At 35.7% G+C, this 24,858-nt stretch overlaps 2 protein-coding genes across 3 annotated transcripts in view; both read left to right on the top strand.

The window, feature by feature from the left end:
• The window catches only part of LOC147563841 (RNA-binding NOB1-like protein), a 47,516-nt gene that overhangs the window by 15,320 nt on the left and 7,338 nt on the right, over window positions 1-24,858 (top strand). The gene's annotated exons all lie outside the window — the stretch shown is intronic.
• On the top strand, window positions 16,319-24,290 carry LOC147563842 (uncharacterized). The gene is made up of 2 exons (XM_086659436.1): window positions 16,319-17,134; window positions 17,210-24,290. The coding sequence occupies exons 1-2, from the start codon at window positions 16,319-16,321 to the stop codon at window positions 21,779-21,781; spliced, it is 5,388 nt and encodes a 1,795-aa protein (XP_086515562.1). The 3' UTR covers window positions 21,782-24,290.

Raw genomic sequence — 24,858 nt, 5'->3', positions numbered from 1 at the left:
GAGAGCGATTAGAAGTCCGAGATGTTTGAGAGTAATAGGCACCTTCAATGATCGATTGAGAGGATCGAAACGATGTCCGAAGTGCTTCCTGTGACTGGAGCATAGGTAGAAGTTCCTTGAATGTCGGGAGACGACTCTTAGATAGTATAGATTCAGCAAGAGAGGCATAGTCGGGTCCCAACCCTTTGAGAAAATAGAAAACCTTCTTCGGGTCTGATAAAGGTTCTCCGATAGCTGCAAGTGATTCAAGATGTGTACGAAAGGTGCGAGAGAAGTCAGTAATAGAGGCAGTACCTTTTCGTAGATTCTGAATTTCTTCTTGAAGCTGCAGAGAACGAGTAACACTAGGATTGGCATAAGTCTGAGCCAAGTGAGACCAGACCTCAGCTGCATTTGTAATTCCCATGATTTCAGTCATGGCTTCCGGAGTTAACGAGCTGTAAAGAATCGAGTACACAAGTCGATCCGTTTTTCTCCAAGATTCATATATAGGGTTGATAGCAAGAGACCCGTCAGTTGTCTGAATCGTTGGAGAAGGGGGAATAACCGAGCTGTCAATATAGGGCAGCAATTGTTGACTTTCCAATAGGGATAGTAATTGTGGTTTCCATAGAAGATAGTTGTCGGATGACAACTTAAGACTGATCATGGAACTGATTTGCGGGAAGGATACCATAGTGGGTGTAGGAAATGAAGAAGAACCAGTCGACATAGTCGATTCAACAGGAGTAGTCATACTGACAAATAATAAACAAGTGATACGAATACCGATAAAAATAATACCAAATACCAAACAACAAGTACAAGATGAGTACTTGAAACCAGACAAACAACCGATATTAGCGATCGGAGAAGACAACCGATATTAGAGATCGGGAAAAAAAACCACAATACTTTATGTAAAATAGTTTACGGCTCTAATACCATGAAACAATTCAATAGATACCGTAAAACAGGATGGTTGTATACCAATCCCTTGTATTATATTTATACTACTAGGGTTTACAATTAAACGGAAACTTTACATAATAAGGGATATACATAAAGGAAAGACTTGATATACAAGAAATGTAGGAATATCTCAAAGGATATTCCCAAGATTGTTACTTGGGTGAGACTCTAACCGAGTCCCACCGGTTCACTGTCATTAAAAAGTAAGCATTTAAAAAAGATTTGGTTGATCATAAATGGTTAAGTTGTATAAATTTTTATATTGTACCGACTTGTACCGACGTACTTTAAACTTTCATAGTTTCTCATTTCTACAACTCTATTCATGTTTATCATTTTACGTGAAGATCAACTCCCACACAAGGTTCTATACCCCATGACAGAAAAGAAATCAAATCATGAAGTACAACTTTTTTTTTTCCCATGCATACCTCATCCTTGGTCCAACATGGAATCCCTTAAGATTTTTGTAATTTAATATTGAGGGGTTGGGCAAAAGGCCCATTCCTTTCTCCAAAAAGAGAAGCAGGCCCACTGCACACAAGGAATGAGGGGCAGGTCCAATAATCAAGTGATGGTGGGAAATTACAACACTAGGGAAATTTTTACTCTTATTTACATAAATTGCCACCCCGAAATTACAGAAATGCCATAAAAAAATCCGGCTTTCCACGTTTCTCTCTCTACACTTTATTCTCCACTTTCTCTCTCTACATTCTATTATCCACAGTCATCCTCTCCATCTCTCTCTCTCTCAAATCTAAAATAAATTTTTTCTCTTTCTACAAATATATTTTTGTTCCTCTTTTTAAATACTTTCTCTCTTTGTGAGTTTTTTTCTTTTGTTTTAGGTATGGTATTTTCTTAAAATCTTAAAGTTCTTTTCTTTTTTGGATAGATGTTGCATTATTTTTTGTCAAATTTTTAATTCCATTTATCTACAGATTTATATTTCCCTTTTCAGGTTTCATTCCATTTATAATCAAAAGTCATATATAATTCTTCCAAAACATAAGTTATTTTAGTGAAACAATTTACTGTACTTTGTAACATTTACTGTATTTATGCTTATGTACAAATAGACACGTGTATTGCACACGAATGTATATGTTGACAAATTATGTTTTGGTAAAACTTCAACCGTAAGTTCATGTCATTTTGAAATGTGCAGTACATTTTCTAATGTACTCCTATAGAAGTTTGCAACCTACATTTGAAAATATGCATAATCTAATGTACTCACATTTTGGGATATACAGTAAATTAGGAAATGTACCTTGTACAAGTCTGTACCCCACATTAGGAAATGTACTTTAAATACTTTCTCTCTTTGTAATTTTTTTCTTTTATTTTAGGTATGATATTTTCTTAAAATCTTAAAGTTCTTTTCTTTTTTGGATAGATGTTGCATTATTTTTTGTCAAATATTTCATTCTATTTATATTAGTCTTTCAAGTTTCAAATTTATCTACAGATTTATATTTTTCTTTTCAGGTTTCATTCCATTTATAATCAAATGTCATATACATTTCTTCCAAAACATAAATAATTTTAGTGAAACAATTTACCGTATTTTGTAACATTTACTGTATTTTTGCTTAATTACTAATAGACATGTGTATTGCACACGAATGTATATGTTGAAAAATTATGTTTTGGTGATATTTCAACCTTAAGTTCATGTCGTTTTGAAATGTGCAGTACATTGTCTAATGTACTCCGTATAGAAGTTTGCAACCTACATTTAGAAATGTGCATAATCTAATGTACTCACATTTTGGAATATACAGTAAATTAGGAAATGTACTGTAAATTAGGAAATGTACCATGTACAAGTCTGTAACCTACATTAAGATTTATCTTGTATCGGAAATTATTTATTTACAAAACATTGTAACTGTACGATATATGATAATGGGTAATTTATTGTGTATCAGAAATTATTTATTTACAGGACACTTTTGTATTGAGATTTATCTTGTGTATCGGGAATTGTTTTATTTATTAGCCTTTGGTTATGTACTAAACACTTTTGTACTGGGAATTTTCTTGTGTACCGAAAACTGTTTTATGTACTGGTCATTTGGTTATTTACTAAACATTTTTTACTGGAGTTTTCTTGTGTACCGGAAATTGTTTTATGTACTATACAATTTTTTTATATTTCTAGGTCACTTTTGTACTAAGAATTATCTCGTGTACCGGGAATTGTTTTATTTACTAGCCATTTGGTTATTTACTAAACACTTTTGTACTGAGAATTTTCTTGTGTACCGAGAATTGTCTTGTGTACCGGAATTTTTTTAGTAAAGAAAATAAAATAGTCAACGTAGATCAAGTTAAGGATAACTCCTAAATTGAAAAATTTAAACGTTTAAGAAAAAAAATTCAGAGTTGCAACCTTGACAAAATGCGGTAAAAGATAGAAATATGAAACAAATGAAACTAAAAAATGTACAGTGAACTTCCACATGACAAAGAAACGTGGGAACTTTCACATGAACCGGGAATTTTGAAATGTACAGGACATTTGGTTACTTACGAAACATTTTTCACTGAGAATTTTCTTGTGTACCGGAAATTGTTTTATTAACTATACATTTTTTTTATTTCTAGGTCACTTTTGTATTAGCAATTATCTCGTGTACCGGGAAATATTTTATGTACTGGCCCTTTGGTTATGTACGTGACACTTTTATATTGGAATTTTTGTATGTACATAGTCTCCCTCTCTTTCTCTTCAATGTCCAAACTTCCTTTTCCCATCTCTCTCTATAAATGTATAAACCCACACGCCCACAGTTACAATCTCCTAACTCGATCCATCAATCTCGCCCAACCCCATCTCTAAAACATCCACCGACCTAACCATTTCTCTCCTCCCCAAATCAATTTTACAAGATTACCTGCTGAAACCTCTCTCTCTCTCTCTCTGTTTATATATGCATTCTAAGGTTAGATAGATCAAAATGGGAATAAAATCTTTAATCAGTCTCCAAATGATTCCATGGTGTTTTCCCCTTTTATAAAATTTTTGTAAATTTCTCCAAAATCTATTAATCTCTGACTCTCTGTTTAAGAAAAAGATTTCACGTTGCAACCTTGACAAAATAAGGACAAAGATAGAAATATGAGGCGAATGAAACTTCTGTACTGGAAATTTTCTTGTGTACCGGGAACTGTTCTATGTACTAGACATTTGGTTATGTACTAGATACTTTTTGTACTGAGAATTTTCTTGTGTACCGGGAATTGTTTTATGTACTGGTCATTTAGTTATGTGCTGGGAATTTTCTTGTGTACCGGGAATTATTTTATGTACTAGCCTGGGAATTTTCTCTCTCCATATTTCCTATTTTTATTCTTTTTCTGTACCGAGAATTCTTTTCCAGTTTGGAATTTCTCTCCAGATTTTTCCTATTTTCGCTATCTTTAAAGTTTTATTTCTTTTTCATATTAAGTTATTTTAGAGAGAGAAAGTAAATCTAAGGCTTTGAAGAGAAGAAGAAGAAGATGTGGTTCAACTTTGAAGTTGAGTTTAGTTTCGTACAAGTTTCTGGTGTTATCAATTGATCTTAAAATTGATTAATCAGTCTTCAATCAAGAAAGAAGAAACTAAGGTCTGAACTCTTTTAAAACTGAGTAAATCGATGGAAAAAACATTAAGAGAAAAAAAAGATGAGGTTTTGTTTTACTTCATGATTTGGATTAGAAATTTATTTAGTGTTTTACAATTATATACTTTTGCCAACAATTTGTAACTCTAAGTTGAATCAGGTTAGAAGATGATGAGCAATAGGTTTTAAGTGGATATATTTTAGAGAGAGAAAGTAAATCTCCCATTAAGTTGAGAGAGAAACTGAGAATGAGAAATATGAAAGAAAAAGAAAATGCGTTAATTAGAGAGAGAGATTTGAAAAGGGTAAAAAGAGAAAAAAAAAACACAACTTCCAAAACACCTTTTTACTTGGGATACCACAAAAGCTGAAATTTGGACCTGCACCTCATATTTCATCTATGGTGGAGGAGAACCTTATTAACCCACTAATATTTGGTCCTCCAACTCAAAAACACTTTAATATTTCAGGGAGATGCCATTTTCTTTCCGGACAATGTCTTCACTCTTCAGCCACACCCTCGATAAAAGAGCTCCTTTACGGCCACCAATCCGAAAAGCTCTTGTTGTTTTTAGTGGAAAACGGAACCCTAATGATAATCCCTATTCTCGTTCTAAGCATTAAGTAATTCCAAATTTGATGAAGCAAACGACAAATTATTTATTTTGTTCTCTTTTTTTTTTTCATTTTTTATAGACTGATGGAAGTTTGAACTTTGAAGGAAACTGATATTATAGGCTTCTGATTAAATGTGTTTTTTGGTGCGGAAGTATAATATTTTTGTAGAAGTGTGATTTTGCTCTGTTAGTTTGAACTTGAATGAATGAAAACACTGAGTTTACTGTTTATTTATCCATTCTTAAGATAACTGAACCTTCGAACTAGATAAGATGCCTTGGAACCAAATACTTGCAAAATAATGAACCTACTTAGAATGACTCAAGGAAAATACTAGAATTATAGAAAAATGAGGACCCGGAAATCTCAACCACAACATATTTGTTTTGGCTCCAAGACCCAACCTTGTTTGTGTTATTTCGTGATTGGCCTCCCAAAGTATGACCACTTCCCGCGTAGGCGTGGCCCTAAACGCGAAATACCAAGATGGCCCCTTTCCTTTTTTTCTTGGCCTCCCTTTCATCTTAGGGGAGAGTAGTCAGATTTGTCTTTTGTAAGAGATAGAGGATGAGAGAAGCAGATCAGAGGATGAAGAAGTTAACTACCAACTACCAAGATATAGGCACTCGGGCACTTGAAGTAGAGCACTCAGAATATCAAAGTTAAGAGGCACTCCTGGTGGGGGTAGATAACGTGCGTTTGTTTTAACTAATTCTTGATTAGTTAGTTAATTAAGTCCGTTTTCTCTTTCTCTCTCTATAACTAATTTCAGTTTACTCTCTCTCTCTCTACTTATATAAAGAGAGTTGATAATCATTGTAACTACTATTGATTTGAGAAGTTTTAATACTATATTAACTTCAAGAAACTCATAGCTTTTCAACTTTTTCTTTGATTATTTCCTCTCTCTGAATAGTTTATCTCTCATGTTCTTCATCTTCATTCCCTCACCAGTCACCACCACCATCATCATCTCTCTCTTTCCCTCTTTGTCTCACTCTCAGAGATAATAAGGGTAATATATAAATCAGGAAAAATCTTCTTATGAATATCTCCAAGATATGAAAGGATTGGATATGCTAAGGATTTGGGTCGTTTCCATAGTTACGTTATTTCTCGTTATTTGTTTCCATCTATTGTAGTATTTTTCTATTATAAATAAACATGGAGGTATATGGTTTTCCTCAACCAAAACCTAAATCTTTCATGGTATCAGAGCCTAGAGAACTCTAACAAGTAGAGTTTCGATCCTATTTAGCTTCCGCTTAACCGGCGGCGGTAGCCGCTTCTATGACTACCGTCCGCCAGAATCATAGTTATTTTTTCTCCTTTATTGTCTTTTCTAATTTTTTAATTAGCTTAGTTCATACTTCTCAATAAATTTAGTCAAGGTTTACCGTCGAAGTTTTTTTTTTTAATGTTTTTCAATAATATTCAATGGTGGCGACTCTAGTTACTAATATTATAGTAACTGTGGATTTTAAGGTTTATATTATCAAGAAAGAAAGTTCATCCACAATGACAAATCTTTTCTGTGCTTGGAGTATATAATAATGATAGATAGGTTATTTATAATGAAAAAGGGACTCATGGATGTTTTAAGAGTTAAATTGGTGTTGAAGTAAGTTTGAAGTTAATTCAATTTTGGTGCAAGTTCGATATCCGTAAAGGGAAGATTTTGCCGATCGATAATATCGGCTGTAATTGTTATCGTTGTTTGGAGTGCAAGGTTAATGCCTCCAATTTGTGTTTTTGCTTACTTTATCAGCAAAAATTGGTTGTATTTTTGCCGTGAGCCTCTGAATCCGTTGTGATTAAGCTCATTAAGTGCAAAGGGTTTTGAATCTAGTGTGGTTTAACCCGTGTCTTTTAAATGGTCTCTGAATCCAGTGTGATTGTGTCATGTTTGTTCGTTATTACTGCCGTAATATTCATACCGATCTACACCAAATAAAAATTTGTTCATCAATGTATTCCATGATTGCCTTACTGAAGAATTTGTAGAAGAATGGTTTCATCAATTTTCGTCTCATGGATTTATTTTCCAAATTGAACTTTCGCTTTGAACCTCCGTTCAATTTGCGGGAGGGTAATAAGGGTAATATATAAATCAGGAAAAATCTTCTTATGAATATCTCCAAGATATGAAAGGATTGGATATGCTAAGGATTTGGGTCGTTTCCATAGTTACGTTATTTCTCGTTATTTGTTTCCATCTATTGTAGTATTTTTCTATTATAAATAAACATGGAGTTATAAATAAACATGGAGGTATATGGTTTTCCTCAACCAAAACCTAAATCTTTCAAGAGATAGTATTGAATGAAGAAGAAAATGATGACGACAATGATGATTCCAAAAGCGAGAAATTGTTAAGAGAGAAATTGAAACTTTTGAAAAGAGTTGTGAAGAGAGAAATTTGAACTCTTGACGGATCCACTTCTTCCATGATTGTGGGAGCTACGCGTATATTTGTTGACAGAAAGAGGGAGGGTTGTCATAGTCGGAAGTGTAGAAGGGAGATAAATATTATCAAGTAAAGAAAACAAATAAGTCGATTTCTGAAATCAAAACAAAGTTGCCCCCTAACTCAGAACCTAGCTAATTGACTAATATTCCCAAGAGAATATTTTGGATGCCTCCGCCTGCTTTTACAGAAGAAAGAGTTTTTTTTTTGTTGAAGAAAGAGTTGTTCATGTCATTAACAAAAAATTCTTTTTGGGTACCCTCTAGACTTATGTCTAATTAGAGATGTTTTTACACCCAAATTACAATTTTTTTTTTTGCAAATATGGGGTTGAGACGCTAAAACACAACAAAAATGCTTTGTTTATATAATAATAGGCATTGATATATATTCCAATCGATAAATCGACATTAAAATAGAGAAATCTAATTTTACATTATTGAAGAAGGTGTATCCCTAGTTTCCCTATAAAATAGAGTTACGATCCAAGAACCTTTAGAAAACATGCAACTTTAATTGATCAAATTTAAATTAAAAATTGTATAATCATGAGAATTTTGTGGACAACATACTATTTGTAGCGCTCAACTAACTACAGTTTAAATTAACTAACCAAGTTGATAAACGTCACACGTTTTGAGTTGGTTTCTCTTGAGACTATAAAACAATCCATAATAAGCTTTCCCTCATATCTCATGTTGTATTTATACCAAAGCTTTCCTATTTTGAGCTTGAAGGTAATAAGATTTTGGAGGAAACTGATTTTATAAAATTGTCACGGTGTCAAATTGATGGTTAACTTACGTGCTTTCGTTTTAAAACTAGGAACTACAAAAGTTTATAAAAACACATGGAATACTTGTACACACCTATCTATTATCCCGTGTCTCCCTCTCCATTTTTTCTTTCTCTAAGTACTAAATATTGGGGGCTAACGAGGAGTTGATCTGAAAACGGTCCGGAATGCTTCATTTATAAGACAACATGACACGGAACGACGCGTGGCTTGCCGGAATGCTTCATTTATAAGACAATATGACATGGAACGACGCGTGCCTTGCCGTGCCGTTCTTCACGAGCCAAGCGGGGCGTGACAGGTCAAGGATTTTAAGCTCCCAGACCAGTCAACTATGACTAGTCAGGAACAAAAATATGACCGTTACGATCCGTGGCGTTCCTAACCCGTCACGCCACGTTACCCGTTAGAAACAGGTTTTTAGGTTACAAGATATTATTTCCTTTTTATTTAAAATTGTTATTAATTAATAAAATTAATAGTTAATGAAATTAATAATTAATAAAACAATTATAGGTTTTGAAGTTTAAACAAAGATCACACCGTTTGACTTAAAAAATAAATATTTTTTTTTATTTACAAACAAATAAATAAAAGATTCGTGAATGGAACGACAACAGATGACCTATTAGTCACGACTAACAAATGAGTTGAAAGAATTAATTGTGGTATTTTTGAAAGATGCAACTAATGAGATCCCTGAGGTGAGAGTTGCAGTTTAATGTTGAGGTACCTTAGAAAAACATAGGTCTGGGGTTCAACATGGGATGAGGTGATTGAAGTGTGTCAATTGTAATTTATGTTTTGCGGTAATATTTAATACGTCTCCACCGTCAAATAAGGCGGCTCAACATGGGATCGGGATTGGGTTTATCTGTACATGGGCCAGGGCATCCGGGCTCAATTTGCGAATTTATACAATTTCTTTTCCAATTTTCTAAAATGTGCCCTAAAATAATTTATAGTCACAATCACTTGTCGCCAACAAAACTTTTTAGGGTCTTCAACAAAAAAAAATGTTTTAGTGTAACTTATAGGCCGTGCCAAAATTGTTAAAAGGAATGTGTTTTTTACCCAAGACAATGCACCTCCAGTCCCCTTCCTCTTCTTTTATCTTCTCCCTCTATATTCTTGCCGCCGAAGGAGAGAGTGGAGAGAGAGAAGAGAAGAGGAAAGAAGAATAAATATAAGGAAAAATAGAGAAGAATAAAAACAAAAAAAATGGGTTGAAGGTCTCAGGCCGACAACCTTTTACCGTCGAGAGAGGAAGATGGTCATTGTACTCAAAACTATATCAGAGAATATTTCAACAACAAGCAACTCATACATTGGAGGACATGTCATTGTCCACCAATGACAACAACCACTACCCCTTTAGTTGGCATATCAGTTTGATAATCTATCTCCATTTGAGTAAACTAATGTTCTTTTTATTTTACCGATGATAAAATAAACTTATTTTCAAACTAATCTCAACTAAAAGAAGTTGTGAAGTTGGCATTCCTATCAATTTGGTGGGGTGATGAGATCTTTTTGCAACACATCCATGACAGTGATAAAGAATGAGTCGAGCAACGGTGACAAATGATAATCCAAGCTGGATTAATAGTCATATATAGTTAGATTACACCAATAAAACACCAAAATTATGCATGGATGTGGCTTGAAACTCATCACCAGTCTTTACTTCATCTCCCATTTTGTCGATCTGTTGAACTTATTTCAATGTGGGTAGTTTCTATATATGAGGATATATCAAATGAGAATTTAAGTCATTTGTCATGTTTGATCTTGATTTAAGCTAGTCTCAGAAATTAAAAAAAAAAAAGTTATGTTATATGTATTTTTTAAGATTATTTATATATCCGGCTGAAATGAATTTCGCATTAATGCAAAATTAAATATGAAACGCCGGAAGTCGGGTTTAAAGGGACATTCAACTAACTCAGGCCTACCTGCCACTCCATAAAACTGTCTGAAGGAACATGATGACCTGGAACAGGGCCGGCCCTAACATTTGGCCCCAAGCGATATTAAAAATTGGGACCCTAAATAGTGCATGTTACAAAAAATAAATGAAAATTTTAATAATGCTTAGAGGAGGACTTGAATCCTTGACCTTTCAAATATTATCAAATGTCTGTGTTATTGGTTGGGGACATTTCAAATGTCTCCAAATGTCCGTGTTATTAGTTGGAGACATTTCAAATGTCTCCGAATGTCCTTGTTATTTGTTTGAGACATTTCAGATGTCCTGAAATGTCTGTGTTATTCGTTTAGGACACGAAATTATGGACATTTCAAGACAAATTGGTTTTGGGGACATTTGGAGACATTTTATTGTAAATTTGGAGAGTTTTTGAGAGAAAATATTTCTCAAAATATGAAAGACAGTTGAGGAAACTTGGGGACATATCAGTAAGGAAGTTATTATTATCAAATTAGATTAAATAATATATAAAAATATTATCATATCACTATATTATACTATTATTATATTATTATAATATTATCTTATTATTATATTACTATATTATACTATTATTATATTATCATAATATTACTTATTACTATATTATTGTATTATTATTATATTATATTATATCATTGTTATTATATTATATTAATGTTATATTATTATATTATATTATATTGTATCATATTATTAATATTATATTAATATATTTGTTCTACTATAAAAATAATAAATATTTATCAATTGTCTATCAATGTCCATAGATATTTACGGATGTCTACGAAAGTCCAAAAAATATATTTTGAAATACTAGTACAAATGTAGTATTTCATATAATTAGACAATAATAGTACTCCCTCCGTCTCAAATTAAGAGTCCCATTTTAAAACCGTAATTTTTTTCATAACTTTTACTTTTCCGTTTTTACCAATATTAATTTTTAACATGTTTTTTGGAATTCAAAAGAATTAGCACTATATATAAGATTAGTTTCCATAAACACAAATTATTCTTATCTCTTTCTAAAAGATTACCAAAATACGAATTGTTTTAATTAAGTAATATATACATTATATATTGTCAACACGGGTATAATTGGAAAATCTATGGATTTTATATGATAAAAGAGGAATGAGACTCTTAATTTGAGACAGACGAAAAAAGAATACGGGACTCTTAAATTGGGACGGGGGGAGTAATATTAATAATAAATGTCCACCAATTGTCCATCAATGTCCTCAGATGTCCACAAAAGTCGAAATATATTTTTGAAATATGAGTACAAATATATTATTTCATATGGTTAGACAACAATGACAATATTAAAATAATAAATGTTCACCAATTGTCCATCAATGTCCTCAGATATCCACAGATGCCCACAAAAGTCGAAAAATATATTTCTGAAATATGAGTACAAATATATTATTTCATGTGGCTAGACAATAATGATAATATTAAAATAATAAATATCCACCAATTGTCCATTAATGTCCTCAGATATACAGAGATGTTCACAAATATCGAAAAATATATATTTTAAATATGAGTACGAATATATCTTTACTCTCTTTTCTTCCTTCTCTCACTTTTTCTCCCCTTCCTCTTCTCTTTATTTGTTCCGACAAAGGAAAATATCCTCCAAACCGGTGCGGTTTGGGTGAATCCCCTCCAAACCAACTAATAAGTTGGGATATTCTCACAAGCTATTGTATATGTGCAGTATGAATCGGGAAGAAAATCGAGCAAATGTGACTTTGCAAAGATGAAAAGGAAGTGAGAACGGAGAGATGAAAGAAATTGTTCGTTCTATTTTTTTAGATAAGAATGAAAAATTGAAGTGGAAAAATAAATTATAGAAAGAGACAAAAGAAAAATATAAGTACATAATCGAAAGAAAACTTATAAGGGTCAAGCAAGAAACTAATTGTGAACAAAAAAGAAAAAAAAAGCAAGAAACTAATTTTAAACTAGATGTCGTATAAGAATCGACAAATACCTTAATAAGTGAAAAATGGATGGAAATATTACTTTTTAGAGACCCGATGTATTTGAGTTGGCTCGCTACATAGTTAGAAGCTTAAGGAGCTACGAATTAAGAAAAATTTAGTTTTCTGTTTGTTTTATCATTTTTTTTAACCCTCCTGATACATTGTAGTGGGAGTTCAACTTTTTAATAAATAATCTGTTGTTGTAGTGTTCCTAACAGTATTTTTTTTTTTGTTGAAAGTTTCAATACAGTACTTGTTTGGGTAGTGTGAAATTAGAAGGACACTTAGGTCTTGTTCCCGTACTGGTTGTTTAATGTCCGTTTTCCGTTTTTCGTGGGAACCGAGACTTTGGGAGCCATTTTTTTTGGTTTTAACAACTTTATCAAAGATTAAGATCATGTGGGCCATTCAACAAAAAAAAATAAGATGCCTTTTTTTTGTTCCAATTGATGAACCATGAATGACTCTCCAATACCAGAAAAGTATTGATTCACTTTCTTTTTCTCTTCTTTAATTTCCTTTGTAAACACTTCTATATTCAAAGCTCTCCCATGACGTCTGCGACCATGGTAACTAATTATCCAATATTTATGTACTTCAACTTATAAATCAAGCATTTTTTTCAATGTGTTTTTCCACTCCAAGTTAGGCCTAATTGATTAATATAGGTTTCTTTCTTCAGGAACAAAGAACAGTTAAGGGGGGAAGTTGAGTTTAGGATCTAGAATTGTTCAAGGAGGTGGAGTTCATAAGCTTTTCAGGAACAAAGAACATCAAATTTCCTATTAATTCAAATTAACCATTTTAGTTTACTCCAATATCTCAATTTCCTATTAGTTCAAATTTTCTTTTGTAATACAACTTTATTAACTAACTCTGAGTCAATCTTGAAATACTACTATATAGGAAGTTAATCATGAAATAGAGAAGGCTCATGTTCAATTAATGAAATACTTGTTCATGAATATTTCCTTTTTTAACAACCCAAGCAGTTTAATCATCTCCGTTAATACGAAATCAAAATTTCAGAAAAATAAAGGTTCTCAAAAGTTCGTTGAGAATCAAAAGAGCTTTCTTTATCCTTCTGATGAGACATGGAAATGTCTCATCTGAGTCTCTTAATTTAGACGAGTTAGTCTCTCTAGAGCAGTTACTCTCACGAATTACTCTCTTTTATGATCAGGTACCTTTTTACAGAGTTATGCGTGCAAAACGGATAAAATCGGAAGAAATACAGACTAGGGGTATTTTGGTCATTTGCTGATTCTGATTTCATGGTCAAGGTTAGTGCTCGGATGGAAAGTAGAGACCAAGACGAACCCGTAGGCAAAAACGGAAGTCAAATCGGAGTTCGAATGAGTAAAATAGAGCGAGTCAAAGTTCGGGTCAAATTCAGTTGACCAAAGGTCAAGAGGGACACGTGGCGCGCATCCAGGAAGTCATCAGAGGGACCAAAGAAGTCGCGGGCTACATTCTGTCACGGTCAGAAGTACACCCAGCTATTAGAAAATACGGGATTATTTAACGGACCCGGTTTAGCTGAGATACGTGGCAACATCAGAGAGCTGAGGCCGTACCATTTTCGTCCACCCGCGAACTACTGGATCACTTGCTCCATCACCAGTACGTGAAATCTGCTCCCATCTCATATCAAAACCATATTGGAGATAAAGACCCGAGAGAGAATCGGATCGAGAGAAAACCGAGAGAGAGATGGAGGAGATTTTGGAGATGAGTTCGAATCAAAGAGAGGTTGGTTGGGCTATAAAAGAGAAGGCAAGCAGAGGAGCTGATCATCACGGGTTTTTAGAACAGAAAAGTAGAGAGAGAGAGAGAAACCGAGAGCTTTATCAAGTCAGTTTTTCTTGATTTTTTTGATTTCTTTTTGTTAATCTTTGCTTCTTAGTGAGAAAGAGAGAGAGATTACAGAGAAAGAGAGAGAGTTAGAGAGAGAGACAGAGAGCTATTGTAGAGAAACAGATTCTCGGTTTTTAAAGAACTTAATTCGATCTTCTTGATTTTTTTTATTTCTCTTGTTATTTTCTACTTCTTAGTGAGAGAGAGGGAGATTAAAGAGAGAGAGAGAGAGATTACAGAAAGAGTGAGAAAGAAACAGAAAGTTTAGAGAGAGAAAACAGAGTTGAAGAAGGTGAGAAAATTATTTTCCCAGAAGGAAAATATTTCCGGGAAGACGAGAAAATCGTTTTCCCAGAGGGTGCGTTTGGCAGATTTCCGGGAAAAGCAGAAGGAAATCAACTCCTTAAGGGTCTGTTTGGTGGGAAAATCGCAGAAAAGTAAGTTTCTTTCATCTTTTTCTTCTATTACTTCGAATATTTATCGTTTCTAGCATGAGTAGCTAAGTTTTTTATATCTAGGGTTTTAGATGAAGTTTAAATAACTATTCTAATAATAAATTTATTACAGTTTTTATTGTTTTAACGATAATATCTTCCGGGTTTCTTTAGACCGTTCATGGACTGAAAACCTGAGTTATACAAAGAACTATCGAATTAGACCAAAATTAATTTGTCCTTAGAATTGTTAGGAGAACGGATTCGAAAACCCTAGGTTCCCTTTTTCTGAATATCGAAATATTTATTTATTTATTTATTTTTCTTGAGTTTTATATTTTAATTCTATTTTATCACCATCAAAACCAATTTTAAATCTCAATAGTTTTAAGGTTAGAATTAATTTAACTTAGTCTCTGAGGAACGAACCGGTCTTACCGGAACTATTACTTGACGCCCGTATACTTGCGGGTGGAAACCTATTTAGGTAACTTTTTAGGTCCATCAAGTTTTTGGCGCCGCTGCCGGGGACTTAGTTTAAATTTAATCTAATTTTATTTCTATTTTTTGTAAGTTTATATTTTTGGACACTTTTACTTGCTTTTCCGTTTTTGGTGTAGAAAAACACTAAGGAGCAAAGGAGAAGGCGCAACAAGGAGAGGAGCTCAAGAAGAAGAATTTACATTTTTTGTTATTTTTATTTTTATTTTATTTTATTTTTTTTGGTGAGAGAGAGACTTTTTAGACTTTCAAGTTTTATTTTTTTTAAGTTTTGACCCTAATTTAAAGGGCTAAATTGTAACCGAAAAAAAAAAAAAAACCAAAAAGAAGTCTCGGAACACTCGCGGGTCATCTACAAAGGTCATCGCCCGTCTTGAACGGGAGGTAAATTTCTTGAACACCCACGAATCTCCTGTCAGTGGGTTTTTGGTGTGAATTCGTGTGCCTAATTGCTTTGATCGGACTGTTTAGTGTAATCATTCTAGTAAGGGCACTAACCCAGTTACAAGATAAGAAACGGATTTCATCACCGTTTTCTTGCCCACATAGGTAACAACATTCACGAACCCAGACCTTACTTAAAAAGCTAAAATATTATTTAGACATCAGCCCCTAAGGTATCGAGCTCATAAGACCCTTCAAAAACAACTCGAGGAATTGACTTTTATCTAGGCATTCTCAGAGGAAAGTTTGTAAACAATTCTTGTCAAAAAGGCCGCCTCGAGAAGAGGAAACGTTTGCCGAAGGAAGACAGCTATCACAACGTTCATCGTTGGTTGTCTTCCTGGAGAATTGTCTACCGACTACTCTGGTCGAGTAACCTTTATAAACAGTCAAAGTTCAAGTGTTGTGGAGAAGTAGGAGCTGTCTAGCTTTTTAGGGGAATCTGACAAACCTGTCTATTGTCTAGATTTTGTTTAGGTTGCTTGGTGGAGTCAGACTGTTTGTGTTTGCTTTCCTATAGGTTCCTCGTAGTGATTCTTTGGTTCGAATATCCTTGGTCGTTGGGCTCTAGTGTATGCCCAATAGATATCGTGATAAGAGAGGTCGTTTCATCAGTAGAGAAACACATTTAAGTAATCTTTTAGCGAGTCTCTCTTTGAGTGACACTATGGGTGAGAATCTAAACCAAGCCAGGGAAGGAAATCAGCCTATGACACTCAGGGATTACATGAATCCCACTAGAACGTGTCAACCGTCATGCATACAGTTACCCCAATGCACGACTCAATTCGAGTTGAAACCGAGCACTATTCAAATGCTCCCTGTTTTCCGTGGGGTTGAGAACGAGAATCCCTACTACCATGTTAGGGATTTCGAAGAAATCTGTGGGACTATGAATTTCCCCAATATGCCTGACGAAATATTGAGACTTAGGTTGTTCCCTTTCTCACTGAAGGAGAAAGCAAAATCTTGGTTGTATGCCTTACAACCCCATTCCATTACTACATGGGAAGAATTGAGCAGTGCATTCCTTCTGAAATTCTTCCCGAAACACAAAACTACCTCTTTAAGGCAAAGTCTTAACAGTTTTGTGCAGCAAGAAGACGAATCTCTCTATAAATATCTTGAGAGATTTAAAGAAATCTTACTACAGTGTCCACACCATGGTTTTGAAAAAATCAGATTAGTCCAGATTCTCTATGACGGACTAAATTACCCAACTACATCCATGGTAGAATCATTCTGTGGTGGCGGTTTTACTCATAAATCCGCCGATGATTGCATGGCTTTTCTAGAAGATCTAGCTGAGAAATCCCAGCAATGGGAAACTTCTAGAGGACCTCCTACTAGGGCTAATCCTACTCCGAATAAAGCTGGCATCTATAGAGTTGATGAGTCAGATCTTAAACTCGCCGCCATGACGAGAAGGATAGAAGCCCTAGAACTTGGTCAGCCTAAAGCATTCAGGGAGGATCCCACTCAAGTCATGAGTGTTGGAAATGAATCCATCTCTTTTCCGTGCTCGGTCTGTGGAGACCCATCTCATACTGGAAATAAGTGTACCTTATTTTTTGTTCCTGACGAAAAAGAGCATGCTAATGCTCTTTATCTAAACTCTAGGCAAGATAACCGTCAGAAATATGATCCTTATTCGAACACTTATAATCCGGGTTGGAGAAATCACCCCAATCTTTCTTGGTCAAAGGGTCAGGGTCAGGGCCAGATTAGTAGTTCAATGAACCCTCCTGGGTTTAATGCTCCTAGGAATCCTTATGCTCAAAACCAGGGTCAATCTAGTACCCAATATCCTTCTCAAAACAGTGAATCTTTAGAGGAAACCATGAAGCAACTAGCTAAAACCCATAGAGAGTCTATGCAACAGACCAACCAGGCTATACAACAGACCAACCAGGCTTTACAACAGACTAACCAGACTGTACAAGAGACCAACCAAGCTGTAACTAGTTTAAGAACCGAGGTAGGTCAACTTAGAGAAGCCCTTAGGCAGAGAGAACAGGGTATATTTCCTAGTCAACCAGAGCCAAACCCGAAGGGTAAAATGGACCAGGCCAATGCAATAACCACCCTTAGAAGTGGTAGGGCAATTGACAATAAGGTAGGAGTTCCCGAAGATAATGAACAAAACTCTGAACCACCAACCTTACCAACTAGTACCCCTAGTAAAGAGCCTGTAAAGGCTCCTGAGTCTGAAAACCTGCCCATTGTACCTGAGCCATATGTCCCTAGAGCCCCTTATCCTCAGCGTCTGGTAGAACCTAAGAAGAAGTCTCAGTTTGAGGAGATAATGGAAATGTTCAAACAGGTTAGTATTAACATTCCATTATTAGATGCCATTAAACAGATCCCGTCTTACGCTAAATTCCTTAAAGACATATGTACTCAAAAGCGTAAGATGAACGTGCATAAGAAAGTCTTCTTGACTAATCAAGTGAGTTCTATTATCCAACAAACCCTTCCATCTAAGTACAAAGACCCAGGAAGTCCTACGTTACCATGCACCATAGGAGAACATGAGATCGAACGAGCATTATTAGATCTAGGTGCTAGTGTTAATCTCCTTCCTTACTCGGTGTACTTACAGTTAGGTTTAGGAGAAATAAAACCCACTCCTATAGTTCTCCAGTTGGCGGATCGGTCTATTAGACGACCACGTGGAATTGTGGAAGATGTTTTAATAAAGGTCGGTGAATTCATCTTTTCTGTAGATTTCATCATCTTGGATACCGACCCTGTTCGTGATACCCAGAGTCAGATTCCAGTCATTTTAGGGCGACCATTCTTAGCTACATCTGATGCTGTCATATATTGTAGGAGTGGTCTCTTAAAATTATCTTTTGGAAACATGACTGTAGAGATGAACATCTATAAAGCTGGACTTTTTCCAGATGATGTTGAGGATTTTACCGAGTTGAATCTGATAGATATGTTTGTTCAGGATTCTTTACCTGAAACTTTATCTGAGGATCCCTTAGAAACACTGTTGGCTCATTTTGGCTTAGACTTTGATGAGGAGGGAAGTATCAATGAGGTAAATGCTTTGCTGGATTCTACCCCATTACTGGATACTGATAAGTGGAAAGCGAAAGTTGAACCCCTCATTTTGTCTAAGCCAATTGACTCACCAACTTTAGAGACAAATCAACTATCATCTACCAATGAGTCCTGTGGTCCATCTATCCCAGAGTTGTCTACATCCACAGACAAACCACCTTCCTTAGAAATGAAACCCTTGCCTGACAACTTAAAGTATTCGTTTCTAGGCCCATCTGAAACTCTACCTGTCATTATTGCTTCTGAGTTAGAAAAAGAACAAGAGAGTAGACTGTTAGATGTCCTTAGAAACCACAAAGAGGCCTTAGGGTGGTCAATATCAGATTTAAAGGGTATAAGTCCTTCTGTTTGCATGCACCATATCTATCTAGAGGAAGATGCTAAACCGTCTAGGGAAATGCAACGTAGACTTAACCCTCACATGAAGGAGGTAGTTAGAGCTGAAGTCCTGAAATTATTAGGTGCGGGTATCATATACCCTATTTCAGATAGTACGTGGGTCAGTCCTGTTCAAACTGTACCCAAGAAATCAGGCATTACTGTAGTCAAGAACGAAGCAAATGAGTTAATACCCACCAGGATGACCACTGGGTGGCGTGTTTGTGTTGACTACAGGAAATTGAACACGGTCACGAGGAAAGACCATTTTCCTCTTCCTTTCATTGATCAGATGTTAGAGAGACTAGCTGGGCATAGCTACTACTGTTTCTTAGATGGCTATTCTGGCTATAATCAGATTCCTATAGCCCCTGAAGATCAAGAGAAAACCACATTTACCTGTCCATTTGGAACTTATGCTTATCGTCGGATGCCTTTTGGGTTGTGTAATGCACCCGCCACTTTTCAAAGATGTATGATGAGCATATTTTCAGATATGGTAGAGAGGTTTCTCGAGGTCTTTATGGATGATTTTTCAGTCTTTGGCTCATCATTCGATCAGTGTCTGCATCACCTCACACTCGTGTTGGTTCGATGCAAAGAGAAGAACTTAGTTCTTAATTGGGAGAAATGTCACTTTATGGTTCGCTCAGGAATAGTCTTAGGGCATGTCATTTCTGAAAAGGGCATTGAAGTAGATAAAGCAAAAGTTGAGTTGATGAAAAGCCTCCCAGTCCCTAAAACGGTCAAAGATATTCGATCGTTCTTAGGACATGCTGGATTTTATCGGCGGTTTATCAAAGATTTCAGCAAGATATCTAGACCTCTTTGTAATCTTTTGGCAAAAGAGAACAAATTTGTCTTTGACGGTCCTTGTTTAGAAGCCTTTGAAAAACTTAAACTTATGCTTACTTCCGCCCCTATTGTTCAACCTCCCAACTGGAGTACTCCATTTGAGATCATGTGTGATGCATCTGATTATGCCATTGGAGTAGTGTTAGGTCAACGTGAGAATAAACTTCTTCACGTTATATACTATGCCAGTAAGACGTTGAATGATGCACAACTAAACTACTCTACCACTGAAAAAGAGTTGTTAGCTGTAGTGTATGCCTTAGAGAAGTTCAGATCATATCTCGTTGGGTCTAAGGTCATTATATTCTCTGATCATGCTGCATTAAAATATCTCCTTTCTAAAAAGGATGCAAAACCTAGGCTGATTAGATGGATTCTACTGCTACAGGAATTTGACATAGAGATTCGGGACAAAAAGGGTTCCGAAAATTTAGTAGCAGACCACTTGTCTAGACTTGTAGTCGAGTCTGTCAAAGACAAGTTACCCATGAGAGAGAGCTTTCCTGATGAGCAACTCTTTAGTGTCTCCCGATTACCTTGGTTTGCTGATATAGTGAACTATCTTGCCACTGGTCAAATACCCAAACACTGGACCAAGCAAGATCGTGATAAATTTTTATCCGAGGTGAAACGGTTCTTCTGGGACGACCCATACTTGTTTAAGTATTGTCCCGACCAGATCATTAGGAGATGTGTTCCTGATGAGGAACAATTGAAAATCATCTCCTTTTGTCATGATCATGCATGTGGAGGGCATTTTAGTAGTAAAAAGACGGCTGCCAAAATTCTGCAATGTGGTTTTTACTGGCCGTCTATATTTAAGGATACCCATGCATATTGTTTGGCATGTGAACGATGCCAAAAGTTGGGAAGCATTTCACGTAGGAACATGATGCCCCTTAATCCTATTTTGGTAGTTGAGGTCTTCGATGTGTGGGGCATCGATTTCATGGGTCCCTTCCCAAATTCATTTGGAAATCTGTACATCCTAGTGGCAGTTGACTATGTGCCTAAGTGGATAGAGGCGGTTGCTTGCAAAACGAATGATCACAAAGTTGTGATCACTTTCTTGAAGGAAAACATACTTTCACGTTTTGGTACACCGCGGGCAATTATTAGTGATGGGGGCACACACTTTTGTAATAGGCAGTTTGAGCTTTTAATGAATAAATATGGTATTACCCATAAAGTGTCTACCCCATATCATCCACAGACTAGTGGTCAAGTCGAGGTGTCGAATAGGGAGATTAAACGCATTCTGGAGAAAACGGTTAACACCAATAGGAAGGATTGGTCTTTACGACTAACCGATGCACTATGGGCTTACCGTACAGCGTTTAAGACCCCTATTGGAATGTCTCCATATAGACTAGTGTATGGCAGAGCATGCCACTTACCCGTTGAGTTAGAGCATAGAGCATATTGGGCTATCAAGCAATTGAATTTTTCGCTTGACAAGGCGGGTAGAGAGAGAAAGTTGCAACTCAGTGAGTTGGAGGAGTTGAGAAATGATGCATATGAGAGTGCTAGGTTATATAAACATAAGATGAAAATGTTGCATGATAAAATTATTTTAAGAAAAACATTTTCACCGGGTCAGAAAGTTCTATTATATAACACACGTTTGCATTTATTTCCTGGTAAACTCCGTTCTAGATGGACAGGGCCTTTTACGGTCAAGTTTGTGTATCCTTATGGTGCGGTTGACATTGAAGACAAAAATGGTAGTGTGTCCAAAGTGAATGGACAACGACTGAAACCATTTTTAGAGATGTTGACCGATACAGAGGACGTTCCTATCGAAGATCCTGTCTATCAAAACTGATCCGCTATGATCAGTTTCGTCTGGCTGAAGACGTTAAACTTAGCGCTTTCTGGGAGGCAACCCATGCATAGGACTTCTGAATCTGGTAACATCTTTCCCTAATCCTGTTATTTTGCATAGTCTTTAGAACATTGAGGACAATGTTCGGTTTAAGTTTGGGGATGGGGATTGAATTTTTAGTCCTTATTTCAAAAATTCAAAAGGGTTCAAAATTTTTAATTTTTGGATTAGAAACGTGAGTCTAGTTGTTTTTGCTTGTTAATAGTTATAGAGTCTAGTCGGTTGTACTATGCTTTTGCTAAGGGTTTTTCCACGAATTTTGAGTCTTGAAGTTGTCTGTGCACGAGCCATGTGAGTATTAGATAGGTGAAGAGTAGACTTTTCTAAGAGAACTTAATCGATCATTAGTGGAGACTTAACCCATGTGAGATTCTGAGCCTTTCTTTTTGTTTTGAGTGATCTCTTCTGAGCTAATTCTGAGTAGAATGAAGAGCTACTCAACCTCGCAGTATTCATTAGAACTCAGTTGATCTCGTGAGTTCAAATTTTACAACCACTAGGGATGTCATCAGGAATGCAAACCTTCTCTTGTAGTCTGAGAAACTTGAAAACAGTGTCAACTAGAGAAAGATAGAACGCCATCATTATGTAGAACTCTGAGAATAAGGCATGAAGCAAAGTGAATAGAATTTTATCCAAGGAAAGAATAATGTGAAGAAAGTATGTTATGTATCTTGAGTTTTATTATCAGAGTCAGTAGCAAAAAAAAAAAAAAAAAAAAAAAAAAAAAAAAAAAAAAAATAGAAATAGAAAAGAAGAAGAAGGAAAAAAGTGTTTGTTTGGTTTAAGTGTTTACCCCTTGAAGTAGTTCTTGAAGATTTGAAGACGTCGAGTTCTCAGGAGTTCTAGTTCATCCTTAGTGTCTATCGACCTCTAGGAAGCATTGTTAGATAGTTGATTAGGTGAGAAGAGTTGGTTAGCTTCCCCATTCCGTATTAGTGGTTGTTTCCTTCCGATGAGATCAGTCGTTCACTAAACTTTTAGTCCATCTTTTTCATGTGTTGAGTTTTCCCTCATATTCATACTAACACATAGAGTGAACCATTCTTGAGTGACTTTGATTTTTGAGTGTATGACCGTAAGGCAGTAGTCGAGGCGAAATGTATCGAGACGGTAATCGAGGTCTTGTCTTTTCAGAACCGAAATGATACTCATATTGGCTGGTCACGTGCACTTCGAGTCTTGATTACTAGTGAAGGGATTTTTAGCATTTGTATGGTTTGGTCGACTTAGATTTCATGTCTATTAACTTTTGAAAATCTACCGGATGAACATTTCTAGTCCACATCATATTTAGACCTTTTTGCATTTTTGATTTTTGAATTTTGTGGGTATATTCACTGCAAACCCTCACGAGACAAAACTCGTCCTCTTGGGTAACCTAGAGGTTTAACGGCTTGTTGCACGGGCTAAGTGCAATCGTGGGTCCCTACGAAAGTGGTGAAATGGGTTTAGTTTTATTTTTTCTGTTTTGCTCGAGGACTAGCAAAATCTAAGTTTGGGGATGTTTGATGAGACATGGAAATGTCTCATCTGAGTCTCTTAATTTAGACGAGTTAGTCTCTCTAGAGCAGTTACTCTCACGAATTACTCTCTTTTATGATCAGGTACCTTTTTACAGAGTTATGCGTGCAAAACGGATAAAATCGGAAGAAATACAGACTAGGGGTATTTTGGTCATTTGCTGATTCTGATTTCATGGTCAAGGTTAGTGCTCGGATGGAAAGTAGAGACCAAGACGAACCCGTAGGCGAAAACGGAAGTCAAATCGGAGTTCGAATGAGTAAAATAGAGCGAGTCAAAGTTCGGGTCAAATTCAGTTGACCAAAGGTCAAGAGGGACACGTGGCGCGCATCCAGGAAGTCATCAGAGGGACCAAAGAAGTCGCGGGCTACATTCTGTCACGGTCAGAAGTACACCCAGCTATTAGAAAATACGGGATTATTTAACAGACCCGGTTTAGCTGAGATACGTGGCAACATCAGAGAGCTGAGGCCGTACCATTTTCGTCCACCCGCGAACTACTGGATCACTTGCTCCATCACCAGTACGTGAAATCTGCTCCCATCTCATATCAAAACCATATTGGAGATAAAGACCCGAGAGAGAATCGGATCGAGAGAAAACCGAGAGAGAGATGGAGGAGATTTTGGAGATGAGTTCGAATCAAAGAGAGGTTGGTTGGGCTATAAAAGAGAAGGCAAGCAGAGGAGCTGATCATCACGGGTTTTTAGAACAGAAAAGTAGAGAGAGAGAGAGAAACCGAGAGCTTTATCAAGTCAGTTTTTCTTGATTTTTTTGATTTCTTTTTGTTAATCTTTGCTTCTTAGTGAGAAAGAGAGAGAGATTACAGAGAAAGAGAGAGAGTTAGAGAGAGAGACAGAGAGCTATTGTAGACAAACAGGTTCTCGGTTTTTAAAGAACTTAATTCGATCTTCTTGATTTTTTTTATTTCTCTTGTTATTTTCTACTTCTTAGTGAGAGAGAGGGAGATTAAAGAGAGAGAGAGAGATTACAGAAAGAGTGAGAAAGAAACAGAAAGTTTAGAGAGAGAAAACAGAGTTGAAGAAGGTGAGAAAATTATTTTCCCAGAAGGAAAATATTTCCGGGAAGACGAGAAAATCGTTTTCCCAGAGGGTGCGTTTGGCAGATTTCCGGGAAAAACAGAAGGAAATCAACTCCTTAAGGGTCTGTTTGGTGGGAAAATCGCAGAAAAGTAAGTTTCTTTCATCTTTTTCTTCTATTACTTCGAATATTTATCGTTTCTAGCATGAGTAGCTAAGTCTTTTATATCTAGGGTTTTAGATGAAGTTTAAATAACTATTCTAATAATAAATTTATTACAGTTTTTATTGTTTTAACGATAATATCTTCCGGGTTTCTTTAGACCGTTCATGGACTGAAAACCTGAGTTATACAAAGAACTATCGAATTAGACCAAAATTAATTTGTCCTTAGAATTGTTAGGAGAACGGATTCGAAAACCCTAGGTTCCCTTTTTCTGAATATCGAAATAT

This window comes from Eschscholzia californica, unplaced genomic scaffold, assembly GCF_041429995.1.
Source record: "Eschscholzia californica isolate CP2 unplaced genomic scaffold, dmEscCali1.0.p SCAF_1, whole genome shotgun sequence".
Lineage (NCBI taxonomy): Eukaryota > Viridiplantae > Streptophyta > Magnoliopsida > Ranunculales > Papaveraceae > Eschscholzia > Eschscholzia californica.
The sequence above is the reverse complement of the archived record's forward strand: the minus strand, read 5'-3'. Positions and strand labels throughout refer to the sequence as shown.